The sequence below is a fragment of the Electrona antarctica genome (assembly GCF_951216825.1).
Source record: "Electrona antarctica genome assembly, chromosome: 8".
Lineage (NCBI taxonomy): Eukaryota > Metazoa > Chordata > Actinopteri > Myctophiformes > Myctophidae > Electrona > Electrona antarctica.
The window spans coordinates 49,059,046-49,073,519 of record NC_136789.1 but is presented as its reverse complement, the minus strand read 5'-3'; the positions used below and the strand labels follow the sequence as shown (position 1 = coordinate 49,073,519).

Below are 14,474 nucleotides of genomic sequence, written 5' to 3'. Positions count from 1 at the left end.
CCCAAACAAACATACATACATACATACATACATACATACATACATACATACATACATACATACATACATACATACATACATACATACAAAAGCCAATACCCAAAATCTCGGCCACTCACACTTGCTCACTCCATGGTGGTGTTACGGTGAAATTGGTGACCTGCTGAAATATGTGACAATCGTGTAGACAATCACATAATGTTAGTGTCCTAATGTAAATTGTTGCAGTTTGTTTATTAGCAGAGTTCAACCTAGTGGTATTTAGGTCATGTATTTATGTATTTAAAGACTTCTATGTAAGTTGTGTGAAGTCTAGAGATGGTCACATATTTCGGCAGGTCACCAATTTCACCATAGTTTGCCATGCTGGAGTGACCGAGTGTGAGTGAGCGAGTGGCCGAGATTTGGGCTATTGGAATTTGGCTATAGGGACAAACACGCGGACAGTCATTGGAGCGGTGTGCACCGCTCAAAAATGTCCCACTGGGAACTGCAATCAAAGAGCGTCTTCATGTTGCGACAAGCATTTCCCGTCCCCTGATTGTAGAACTGAAACCACACCCCCTGCCATGCCCACTCCTTAGACCCTCCAGACAAATGCGTTCATGCGATCGCATCATTTTCAAAAAGGCTGCATAAACGCGCAAACTCCCCGCATATTTCGCAACTTCACGCATATTTCACATCATAAAATCGTCACAACTTTTTTTGCATATTCCGCACATTTCCCAACGTTCACAAATTTTCGCATATGTGGCATTTCAAAAGTTTCCGCATAGTTTGCAACTTTCAACATATTTCACAATTTCATGCAATTTCACTGCATTCAAATCACTTAAAAACCTGTATATTTCATCGCGAAATCAAAGACTTTAAGATTTTTTCCCGCGTTTTTATTCTTGAGGGTCTAACTACTGCCCCCTACTGTCCTCTGCGTGACAACGCTCCCGATAAGCCCCGCCCCACGCCACCAACAGACTCCCCCCCCCCGTCCCTTTCAAGACGTTCCTTTCTTCCTTTTTTTTTAATAGACTGCATGGGACAGCTAAGACACGCCCCCTCCCCCGCCCCCTACAAAAGACAAAGTGATGTGCATGGAATGGAATAAACCCCTCCTCCTGTGATGTCATCATGAGATAACGAACCTGTGTCTCCCGCCCATCATTCTCTTGAACAAAAGTTGAATAAGATAATACAATAAATTAATTATTTAGGAAATGATAGTATCAATCAATCAATGATGTAGTTAAACTGAATAACGGTAACAACATTTGTATTAAGAATTTCATTGCTATAAACATCCCATGTATGTTTAGAATGTATATTTTAATATTAATATTAATCTTCCTTCAGTCTGTTTCCTGTCGTTCAGGAAACCTTGCATCTCCATATTTATAATGTTTTTCATTTGTGTTATCATTAAATTGATGGCCTATTTATTTATACTTTTTGTTTTTAATTATCATGAAATGAAAGCCCTATTTGTTATTAATTCATAATTGTCCATAATGTGGTGCAAGAGTTAATTCACCAATTCGGAATCAGTTGTGATTTTTGAAAACATGTGAAAAGTTTTACAGTAGACTTTTATTTTTATTTTATTTTTTTCTTAAAAAGTATCAGTTTTGGACGTGCAAGGTTTCCGCCCAACAGTGACTATAATGACGTGCATGACTGTGCATGTGACCTCAGTGTGGACTTTCCACGGTGTGCAAATACAAGGGCATCTTTTTTGACACACAAAGCCAAAACAAATACTACAATATTGACCAAATAAGATGAGTTAAAGGCCACATTTTTTAACCAAATTTAATATTCCTACATTTCTGTTTTTATTTTCTGCATGGTTGTGCCAAAAACTGTTGCCCCTGCATGACGTTTTCAAGAAGAAAGGGCAACTTGTTTAAAAAGATGAATGTTTAATTTATTTGTATTGGTATTAATGAACGTGATGAAGGGAGTCTATATTTTGATGTGATGTGCAGAACACGTTTGAGAAGAAGTTGAGAAGTTGCTAGATTTATGTCCTGATCGGGTGCACTTGTTTAACGGCCCCAGTGGGAGGTCGTGGGAGGTTCACACTTCATTTAAAAGCCCATTAAAATGTGCCCCAGCTAAATTAAAGATGGAGTGCCGTGATTTTTTTCCCCACCCTAAAACATGATCATCAGGTATTATTATTATTTAAAGGGGAATATCACTCATTTTCAACATTTTACTATATGTCATCAAGATGTGATTCACAGATGATGTGTATTCCCCTTCAAAAAAAGTCTGATGACCGGGGAAGCATCTGTGCCATTTTAGACGATAAACACTTCAACCAGCCATCATTTTATATGTCGGCTAAAAATGCTCACAGCACGTCACTTCGTTCCCTTTCCCCGCGTCGCCCATCGTCCTCTAAACAAGCGCACCCTGATCAATAATGCCACGTGATTGGTCGTCCGGTTATACGACGATAGACGACGATGATTCGGTGATTGGCCGGCGTCTCAGCCCCACCCCCCCCCCCCCCCCCTTCTGTGCACGATAGGACAAGACGAGCGCGCTGAGTTTGAGCAACGTGGCAGGCGTGTTCTACATTCTGATTGGAGGGCTGGGACTGGCCATGCTCGTGGCATTGGTGGAATTCTGCTACAAGTCACGCATCGAGTCACGCAGGATGAAGGTCTGTCTGTCTGTCTGTCTGTCTGCCTGCCTGCCTGCCTGCCTGCCTGCCTGCCTGCCTGCCTGCCTGCCTGCCTGTCTGTCTGTCTGCCTGCCTGCCTGCCTGCCTGCCTGCCTGTTTCTTCCTGCCTGCCTGGCTGTGCCTGCCTATCTCTGCCTGACTGCGTCTGTCTGTCTGTCTGTCTGTCTGTCTGTCTGTCTGTCTGTCTGTCTGTCTGTCTGTCTGTCTGTCTGTCTGTCTGCCTGCCTGCCTGCCTGCCTGCCTGCCTGCCTGCCTGCTCTACGAGTACAAAGCCATCGACGGTCTCATTATTGTCGCCGATTATTTGAGATCGGTTCGATACCGATAGATATGGCAATTGTATGGCCAGCACGGCCCACTTTGATATGCTGCCGATAATATTGTGCATCTCTAATTCTTTCCTTCTTGTTGCTGTTGTTGTCCCAGGAGCTGATCGAGGCGGCCTCGAGGCTGTCGGGGATGGCCGGCGAAGGAGCCTTCATCCCGGGCAGTGGAGGAGGAGGAGGTATGGGTGGGCGATATGGTGATGCATGTCGTATCATGATGAATATCGTATTGTGATAACGATATTTAACGATGTACCGTATAAATTCTGATGCAGTGAATGCGCATTCTATGATTTGCAGTTCTACTATATACCTTAATAACTCTTTTATTGCTAAGTACGGACATGTTTGTACCTCCCTCTAGGGACGTTATCTGTCGTTCGTACCTAAAGCTTTACACCAAATGTGAAACGGAAATCACTTTTGATTATCCGTCCGAAGTTCGGATGTGATTTGTAGATTTAGTATCGCATCGCTCCCGACATGTTAACGTTTCTGGCGAAAAGTTAAACAGCGTGAGCTAATGCTAATATTAGCCGATCGTTAGAATGGCAAACTCCAGGCCGGGAAAGCTTGTAGATTTTTAAATAGCTAAAGTCTAACATAATGCTTAAAACACCAAAAGGGGTTCCTGTCCTAAATGGGATTAAAAACCAACATGAAAAATATTGTGATATTATATTTTTTTCCATTCGCCCACTAGGGGGCGGCGGAGGGGCGGCGGCAGCAGCGGGGGAGAACGGACGCGTCATGATGTCACATGACATGATGATGTCACACGACACCTATCCCAAGGTGGGAACGATGCCCTGCATGGGCCAATCGGCGGCCGCCGGCCTGGGCATGTGATCCCGCCCACCAACCGTCTGAAGGACCAATCAGCATGGAGCCCCCGCCCACTGGACACACCCACCCAGAGAGAGAGAGGGTGGGAGGGAGGGGAGGGGTTAGTTGGGTGGGTGTTGAGAGTCGAGTTCGATCGATGCCAGATTTCTTGGGTCAGATTCCGGTCCTGGTTTTGGAGAGTCCTAGACCTACCCGTTAACCGTGTTTTTGACTGATATTTTTGTACACTAATAAAAAAAACAATATCTCTACTAAATCAATTAAAATCAATTTGAAAGATTTTTTTTATTATTATATGTTTTGTATTAACGTAACAAAATAGTAAACTCTAAGATAACAGATAGGCTATAAGCTCAGCAACCAAAGTTTGGAAACTTATCTTTGGTCCATCATTTCTCCACTTTAATAACTCGAATTGTTATTGTATTTTATAACATTTGAATCCTTGATTAGTCATCTTTACAACGAGGTATAGCGTGTAAGGACCAGGCATTCGTGGAATGAGCAACACAGCTAAACGTGTGGGTAGCGCACTCTCACACAGTAATAAAAGTTAAAAAAAACAAGTAAAAAAACACACATAATGGCCATTTTTATAATTTTACACTCAGAATGAAGAAAATGCCATCACTCGATATGGCCTTTTTTCCACATGATGTTATTTACCTCTGACGAGCTGACAACGTTCCGCGTTTCGGCCTAGTAGGCCTTCCTCAGCGTCGACAACGGACCAAATGGACCAAAATCAAGTTTCCGAACTTTTGTTGCAGAGTTTCCGAAGCTCACAACACGGCGCACGTTTAAGTAAGCTTAAGTAAGCGACTCAGCACTTTTGACGTGACATTCCCCCCCCCACGCACGCACAGAGTAACGGCCCCTCACTGGCCACAGCCTGTATACTCGAACCCAGAGAGACTCAGAAAGACCACGGAACTGAATCAAGGAGAAAAGACTCCAAAAAAAACTGGAATGGAACTATGAACGGACAAAAAAAAGGATATTCAGAAAAACGGGGCTTAAGCCCGGATCATACTTTTGTCGTGTCGTACGCTGTCACGCGTCGACAAATAGCCGACCTGCAAGCTTCACAAACACGACACGCTGTGACAGATTATAACGTTGGCTATCTTCCCACGCACGCTACACTGCAGCGGACCCTAAATGCCAAGCATATCTTGGGCTATAACGGGGAGATTATTTTGACTTTGGGGGACATTGTTTTGGACTTTTGGCCTTCACAAGTGGTGGCTCTGAGCCCACCGTGCTACGCAAGCCGAGCACAGAGGTGAACTCGGGGAACGTCTGTCTGGACTTCTGTTTTTAATGAACCAAACTTGGAAGTGTGTGTGGGGGGGTAAAACCCCTTAACTTGTTTTCTAACCGCGCTGTTTAAATGGATGCTCCTTTTGCAATAATAGAGTCCTGGAGAGAGAGAGAGAGAGAGTGAGAGAGAGAAAAGAGAGACTTTGAAGATGGAGTGCCGTGATTTTTGTACTTTTTCCAATTTGTGTGCTTAAGAGGTGACATTACTTCATTAGACACCTTGGTGTGGTTGTTATGTGCAATGATGTCTTCACTGTGTATTTAGGGTTTCTTCCTGGAGGCTGAAACCTTGACAGTCAAATGTGCCAATGAAAAAAACAGTAATATAGTGACATCACACTATCAGCCCCTCCCCTAACCCCTCCCCCTTTATCATACAACAACAGCTGTGGGTGTGGCTTCAGTTCAGGTGGATCACCACCCATCACCACCCACCAGGCAAACCAGGCATACTTGATGAACTGGTGGGCGTGCACACATAAAAACGTCATTTTAACAAATACTGTACACTTTTTTGAAACAATAAGACCTGATGATCATGTTTTAGGGTGGAAAAAAATCATGGCACTCCATCTTTAACGATGCTAGCTTTGGAGAAAAATATGACAGACACCTCTTTCTAACACGTTGGCGCCCTTCCTTAATATTGTCGTCACATCCAAGCGTATACAGCCTGACGCTAAGATCTGATTTGCAAACGCATGTTTCCATGTAGGTTTTTACGTTGTTCAGACTTTATAAAATAACTGATAACTGGTCTGATTCCAATCTGGATAGTTTAAAAAGGACCACTTCACCACTTTTCAACCTACCTTTATATAATTTGTCCTCACTAAATGTTCATGATAAAATGCCACAATTGTTTTCTACTCATAGGAGGGATGTGGCCAGTTCAGAAAGCCGTCCACCAGTGACATCATTAATGGGAAATCCAAGAAACCGGATCGAGCATTTCTGTTCCTGAAAAGTTGCAATGTGATAATGGAAGCGATCGTTCTCACGATAATACAAATTTAAATATATATATTTTTTTATCTTGTTTTTTTTTTTATCTGCCCATGGTATGCCCAACTGGTTACTGGTGTAGGATTTCTGAACTGTCCACAGCCCTCCTATGAGAGACAGACTGGGTAGAAAGAAAGTGTGGTATTTTATCATGAACAGTGAGCAATTCTACCAATTCTACGAAGTTCAGTTGAAAAGTGGTGAAGTGGTCCTAATGTAAACATCAGATATTACCAGACTTGTGGTGGTGGACATTTTGATCTTTATTTTGTATTATTATATATTTTCTTAATTAAGTTTTGATCCCACGATTTTGCAAATCATTTTTTCACCCAGTGTCAATTATCTAATGTAATCCTGGGCGCTACACTTCCTCTGCCAACCTGGGGAGGGCAGCGGACTGACCTCATGCTTCCTTCTATGCATGAGGAGTCCAAGCTGCTTCTTTTCACCTGACAGAGGGGAGTTTCCCCGGCCGGACGTAGTGAATGGAAGGAACACGTTATTCCAACCAGTTCCTTTCCCCTCCATCAGGCGCCCCGGCTGGCCAGGGGGAGGCAGTTTAGAGACCAGGATTACTGCATGTTTTTTGTGAGGGTACCTACCCTAGGGGACAAGGGGAGAACATGCAAACGCCACACAGAAAGGCCCTTTCGCCAACCCCCGCCTCGGGTATGGGCACTGATGACGCGGAGGAGAGAGCACACCCCCAGCGTCCACAGCATCCCCAGCGGGAATCGAACCCAGAACGTTCTAGCTGTGAGGCGACATCACTACCGACTGTGCCACCGTGTCCCCTAAAAAAGGAAAAAATAATTTTTTGACATGCAAAACGAGTGGACATTAATATCACCAGAAACACAAAGAGCTATAACCCTGAATGACCATAGCAGGTCTGTAACTCTGAGAGTGTACAAATGGAACCAAATGGACCCTTATGGGTCAATTTGGTTTCATTTGTCCCATTCTGCATCTTTACATGCAGAATGGGACGATAATGAATGGGGTTTATATCCATAATTAATGCATTATCCTTTTGGTTTTTATCCCGCATTTTTTTGTAACCCATTCTTTTCACCCAGTGTCAATTGTCTAGTGTAATCCTGGGCGCTACACTCCCTCTGCCAACCTGGGGAGAGCATCGGACTGACCTCATGCTTAGCTCGTGAGTAGTCCGAGCCGCTTCTTTTCACCCGACAGCTAGGGGGGGGGGTGGGGGGGGGGGGGGAGTTAGGACGTATAGCGTGTGGAAGGAACACGTTATTCCGGCCAGTTCCTTATTCCAGGGGGAGGTAGTATAGAGCATAGCAGTGAGCGTGGTTTTCTGAATCCAATGAAAACTCTCCAATTATTATGTTGTTCCCCATAGAGATTTACAAAAAATATACCAATTATTCTAAGCCTAGAATGAAGCCATCCAAGATCCTGGTGAATCATGACCGTACAATCTTTGATTCTGTGGTTGTTTAGGTTTTCTGAGCTCATTTGCACCCAAAAAAACTGAACCTTTAACATTCAGTAGATTTTCTGTGGTCTGGGGTTTTCTGAAACAGGTGCTCTGATTTTCCTGCTGTTTGTGATGTCACAGCCTGCAAATCCCATATATGTCAATGGGATTTGCCAGCAGATGTCACTGTTTTCAGTGTTTTGCCTGTTTTCATTGCAGCTCAGAAAGACTTCCAAACCCCAGAGAAAGCTCCAGACCACAGAAAATCCACTGAATGTTCAAAGTTCAGGTTTTTTTGGATGTAATTGAGGTCATAAAACCTAAAAGAAAAACGAAAACGAAAAATTAATGAAAATTAATGTCATGAAACCTTTAATATTTAATTATATGATATATATTACATTTAATAAATACCATTGTTTAGCTTTTTTCATTTTATTTATGTTTTTTCCACCAAATCAAAGGATTTATGGTCATGACTCGCCAGGATCCTGGATGACTTGATACTAGGCTTAGAATAGTTTACATAAATAGTAATACGTCTGTAAATCTCTATTATGGGAAAAATGAATGGCCGATTTTTCTGTGGCTCCAGAAAGCCACGCCCACAGGATTACTGCATTATCCAACAAAATAATAACAATGACAGAACACAAGCAACTGCTGCCATTAACGTTGTTGAAGAATACATGTGCACCTTCAATAATGTGATATGGTAAACTAAAGTGTTTATTTCAAGTGGCGCTGTCAAATGGGACATTAACAAAGTCATGGAATGAATGCATTAAAAAGTGTCATTTTTTTTAATCAACTTCTCTCTATACCGTACTTCCGGCAGGTGATTTAATTTGTTATTGATTGGTTTATGGAATATACTATATTGGGCACAGGGTGTAGTCAGACATTAAAGATGGAGTGCCATGATTGTTGTACTTTTGTATGTGTCTATGGAGTTAACATGACTCGAATAGACCCCCAGGTGTTTTGTACGTGTCTATGGAGTTAACATTACTCTAATAGACCCCCAGGTTTTTTGTACGTGTCTATGGAGTTAACATTACTCTAATAGACCCCCAGGTGTTTTGTACGTGTCTATGGAGTTAACATTACTCTAATAGACTCCCAGGTGTTTTGTATGTGTCTATGGAGTTAACATTACTCTAATAGACTCCCAGGTGTTTTGTATGTGTCTATATGGAGTTAACATTACTATAATAGACCCTCAGGTGTTTTGTATGTGTCTATGGAGTTAACATTACTCTAATAGACCCCCAGGTGTTTTGTATGTGTCTATATGGAGTTAACATTACTATAATAGACCCCCAGGTGTTTTGTATGTGTCTATATGGAGTTAACATTACTATAATATACCCTCAGGTGTTTTGCATGTGTCTATGGAGTTAACCCTATAGAACAGTAAACACGGGTAATTTTCACCCGGGACGATTATATGTTTGCATATTTTGTCAAACTAGGGGGTTTGCATGAGGCTGAATCCATTCCAAGCATTAGTTAAAAAAAACTCACACAAATGTGATGATGTCCAGTGGGCATTGCCGTTTTAAGCCCAATGAGTGTTTTTTTGTTTGCTAAACTAATGCTTGGAATAGATTCAGCATCATGAAAACCCCTAGTTTGACACATCACATGCTACATGAAGCATGATGACATTTTGAATATTTGGCCTTCTATAGGTTGTTAATGGTATGGTCACACATTATGCCAATTATGAAAATTGCTCAACATATGCAAGTTAGCATCTGGCAGTTTCTACATGCTGGGGACCCATACTCAACATTTCTAACATAAAACGTTGGTGTACTCAACATGTCCGGGTTCACATTCTGGCAAGTGGACTAAAAGGAGAAGTTCCCAACTTCATTTCTCATTTCTTTAGGAATATTTAAAAAAACAAATATGCACGTTTATATGCACAAAAACATCCCGACAGGGCTGTCGGGATGTTTTTGTTTTCTTTGTCTTTCAAAAGGGGTCATATGTGAGAATAAGACAAATAAACACCGTAGCGCCGACTGTATCTTCGACTTTCTAGAGTAACCGTTTTTTGGAAACGCTACTCCTCCCAAGTACATTTACGCAAGTACATTTACTTTGTACTTTACTTGAGTATTTCCAATTAACAATACTTACTTCTACTCCACTGCATCTCGGATGCAAATATTGTACTTGTACTCTCACTACATTCATTTTAATCATCTTATTTTTCCACCACTGCAGGGTGGATTGTTTGATGGGAAGCTGTATAAATGATGTGAGTGACAGTGTGTGTGTGTGTGTGTGTGTGTGTGTGTGTGTGTGTGTGTGTGTGTGTGTGTGTGTGTGTGTGTGTGTGTGTGTGTGTGTGTGTGTGTGTGTGTGTGTGTGTGTGTGTGCGCGTGCGTGCGTGTGGGGGGGGGGTTCAGAGTTTTGTGAGCAGTGCAGAGAACCGTGAATAATGATGCTCTCTCCGTGTTCACCTCTAGGGAGACGAAATAGTGTCTGTGTGTGTGCACATGTGCACGTGCGTGCGTGCGTGTGTGTGAGTGCATGTGTGTGTGTGCACAAGCATGTGCATGCGTGAATGAACGTCGGCATCAGTGCTGAGATAAGTGACTGCACTTGTCCACAACACAAAGCACTTCCAGATAGTCCCGCGGGAGAATGTCTGGAGTGATATTTTCTTTTTAGGTTTTAAAGGTATATACAGCAGGGGTGTCGGGATGTTTTTGTTTTCTTTGTCTTTCAAAAGGGGTCATATGTGAGAATAAGACAAATAAACACCGTAGCGCCGACTGTATCTTCGACTTTCTAGAGTAACCGTTTTTTGGAAATGCTACTCCTCCCACAGTTTGGATGGCACACACTTGAGCCATATGTCAAATCGACCGAGAGTTTAATTGATATTATTTAATTACTGAATTAATTTTACCCATTCTTGACATTATTCCGGTAGAGTGTCTCAGCCCTAGTGGATGCTTTATCGCCTTTAAGGCGTATTACTGGTATTTAACTACTACTGTATAGTGCCGCGGCCAGGAGGCGAAAGCGGGACTATGGCGCGTACGTTAGCAGTCTCAACGTTTTTGGCTGGGGACCCCCGGAAATGCTTTGGCCATGTCTCGCGACCCTCGCCACACCCCCCTCCCCACTCCCAATACAAACTGACTGCAAGAATAACCTTGATAATAGAGAAAATATATCATAAATGAATACTGAAATCAGATATAATTATTAAGGAAAGTTTATGCATGCTAAGTTTACTAAGTAAACTCTTAATTTCCATTTTCCAGCCATTCCGTTGCGGGGAAAAATTGTTGCGGGAAAAAATTATAATAATTGGGGACCCCCCCAAAATAATTTGGCGACCCCTCGAGGGGTCACGACCCACGGGTTGAGAGCCCCTGGGCTAAAGCAGTGGTTCTCAACTTTTTCAGGCCGTGACCCGCCAAAATAATCATTCTTGAAATCCACAACAAGCACTTGGAATTGTAGCAGTTGAGGCATCGCATTTAGTTTGAATCGGAATCGGTTCCACAGATAAATATTGTGAAAATAGGCGACCTACAAGCTCACAACGCCTCGCAACACAAAGCGTTGTGAGCTACAAGCTTGTAAGCTACAAGCTCGTGAGCTTGTAGATCGCATTATTTTCACAATATTGCCTCTTTCTTATTTGGCCAATGTTTGACCAGTTTTTATAGTTTTTTATAGTTTATTTCTTTATTGTTATAGTACAGTTTGTTGATTACTTTTGATGCAGTAAAGTACGTTTTTGAGGCTCTGATGAATTCCTCCCTGATTAATTGAAAATGGTGGACCCTATTGTGAACAATTAAGTGTAATGCTTCATGGTGTCGTCCACATTAACCGTTTTTGTTTTGAGTTGTGCTTTCGTACCTACTACCTAATCTGCATACTGTTAATAAATACTTCAATCAATCAATCATTACAAAGGTCTTAAAGTTCCTTAATTGTCACTTCACTGTCATCTGGGGACCCTCTCAAAACCATGTGGGGACCCACAGGTTGAGAACCAGTGAGCTAAAGAGACATGGCCCGATACAGGCAAGCAGCAACGCTTTACAGCCTACAGTACAGTGCAATATCAATTGCCTTGTTGGCACTGCAAAGCTAACCAGGCGTGAAGACATCTCTACAAACATGAATGAGAGAAATTAGTCCGCACAATAGGGGCCTTTCTCGGCCCCTGCACCCCTCTCCAATTGTTTATATTGTGTTTAGTTTCAATCAATCAATCAATCAATCAAAACTTTATTTGTAGAGCACATTTCATACAGCAAGTGCAACCCAATGTGCTTCACAGATTTACAAATATAAAAGACATTAAAAGGAATGGAAAAAACAAAGAAGGAAAAAGAAAACATTGGAAAACATTACAAATAAACCTAAAACAAGGATAATGATATGACCTAATTAAAAGCAATGCTAAAAAGGTATGTCTTAAGTTTTCTTTAAAAAATGTTCGTGGATTCTGAGAGCCGCAGGTTTACAGGCAAGGCTGTTCCACATTATAGGACCGTAATAGCTAAAGGCTGCTTCTCCATGCCTTTTAGTTTTAGGTCTAGTCTTAGGAACCTCTAAAAGACCAGTTCCCGAGGATCTAAGAGCTCTTCCAGGCACATACCAAGGGAGCATTTCAGACAAATATGCAGGTGCATTTCCATGAATAGATTTAAAAACTAGGACCTTAAAATCAATTCTGGATAAAACAGGCAACCAGTGAAGTGATTTTAAAATGGGTGTGATGTGTGCTCTCCGTCTGGTCTTGGTCAGTATGCGTGCTGCTGCATTCTGGACTAGTTGTAGCCGGGCAACTTATTTTTTGGGGATACCTGATAGGAGAGCATTACAGAAATCTAGCCTGCTAGTGATGAATGCGTGCATTAGCCTTTCTGTATCAGCCTGTGAGAGAAACCCACGGACTCTGACAATATTCCTCAGGTGATAAAAAGACACTTTGGTGATGTTACTGATATGGAATCAAGTATGACACCAAGGTTTTTTACCTGATCCTTGGTGTTTAATGAGCATGATTTAAGTTTAGCAGATACTTGTTCCCTGTGGGGGTCATCCCCAATAACTAGGATTTCAGTTTTGTCTTTATTTAACTGGAGAAAGTTTTCTGACATCCAGACATTGATATCTGAGATGCAGTTTGTTAGGGTGTCAATGGGGCTGAGGTCCTTAGGGGATACAGATACATAAAGTTGCGTGTCGTCCGCATAGCTATGGAAATCAATGTTGTGTCTCCTGATGACATAGGCCTATCTCACAGCATTTCCCCGCCCCCTTTCCACGCCCCCTTTTGGAGCTAGTGGTGTTATTTTTTCTGCGGTCCATAGACTTCCATGTTAAAGAGGTATTTTCACAAGCCACAAACTACCGTTTTGTAAAGATAAGGTTTATTCTACTTATTTGAGTTGTTATACCATTGTGTTTTCTTCATATTATTATCGGTCTTTGACATTTTAACATTAGGAAATGTACTTAGAAGTGTAAATGCCTAATGTTAAATGACACCACTAGCTACCGGAAGGGGGCGTGGAAAGGGGGCTGTGAGATAGGCCTATTGCCTAGTGGCAGCATATACAAATTAAAAAGCATAGGACCTAGGATAGAGCCTTGGGGAACCCCACATGACATCTCCATCTTTTCAGAGGTATGGTCACCCAGGGCTACAAAGGAGTCTCGACCTGTCAGATAGGATCTGAACCACTTGAGGACAGTGCCAGAGAGACCAACGTGGCATTCAAGTCTGTCCAAAAGAGTGTTGTGGTTGATCGTATCAAACGCTGCACTGAGGTCCAGGAGAACAAGGACGGACAGGTGCTTAGTGTCAGCGTTCACTCTAAGGTAATTTATGACCTTGACTAGGGCCGTCTCTGTACTATGATTTGGTCTGAATCCAGACTGGAATAGTTCAAGAATATTATTATTATTTAAAAACTCATGTAGTTGATTAAATACCAGTTTTTCTAAAATCTTACTTAAGAAGGGAAGATTTGATATGGGCCGATAATTACTGAGGAGTAGACTATCCAGGTTATTCTTTTTGAGGATTGGTTTTACAATAGCAGTTTTGAGTGATTTGGGGAATGTGCCTAAGAGCAGGGATTGGTTGACCAGGACTAGTAGCTCTCCGGATAACGAGTTAAAAAACGTTTTAAATCTGTTAAAAAGTTGGGCAGCTTTGGTGGTCTATAGACCGTTATTACTAATGTAATACCTTGGCAGTTTAGTAGGCAGGCATGATATTCAAAGGACTTAAATTGATCAAAAGAGATGCTCGTAGAGTTTAACCCCTTTGTGATTATAGAGGCTGTCCCTCCACCCTTCTGTACCTGTCTATACTACAGTAGAAGAAATCTAGATGGCCGCCAAGATGGCCGCAGCACCAGGAGGGGGTGGGGCGGAGGTGAGACAGTGGGGTTGACATATGCCCTTACTGGGCTGCGTTCACACATTCAAGATGTGTGGGGCCGATTGAAGAGAGGGGTGGGGCCGAGAAAGGCCCTTATTAGGACAAGGACACATTTGCCCAGGTTAAAAACAACAGTCACATACAGCCTACGTTTTGTAGGCTGTATGTGACTGTTGTTTTTAACCTGGGCAAATAGCCTATAGGTAGTTTTGGCTCAGCACCAATGGAGGATGTGTGTTATTTCTCGTACCCTGCAAGTGATGAAAATCGAGCCATAAGGGCTATATTTTGCCATAAGGTTATTGATATTTAGTCGACTATAAGAATTTCAGATGACTAAATAGCACTAAAACTAAATGGTGTGTAATTCATAAGACTAAATCAGAATTAGCT

General features: G+C 42.2%; 1 protein-coding gene across 1 annotated transcript in view; it reads left to right on the top strand.

Annotated features, from left to right (window-relative positions):
- LOC306928816 (glutamate receptor 1-like) overlaps positions 1 to 3,867 on the top strand; it is a gene marked incomplete at both ends in the record, with an annotated part of 132,509 nt that extends 128,642 nt beyond the window's left edge. Inside the window, 3 exons of the mRNA XM_079509087.1 lie at positions 2,537 to 2,671; positions 3,119 to 3,197; positions 3,722 to 3,867. Of these exons, the coding sequence (XP_079365213.1) occupies positions 2,537 to 2,671; positions 3,119 to 3,197; positions 3,722 to 3,867 (360 nt within the window). The remainder of the gene's footprint in view (positions 1 to 2,536; positions 2,672 to 3,118; positions 3,198 to 3,721) is intronic.
- Between the last annotated feature and the right edge of the window lie 10,607 nt (positions 3,868 to 14,474).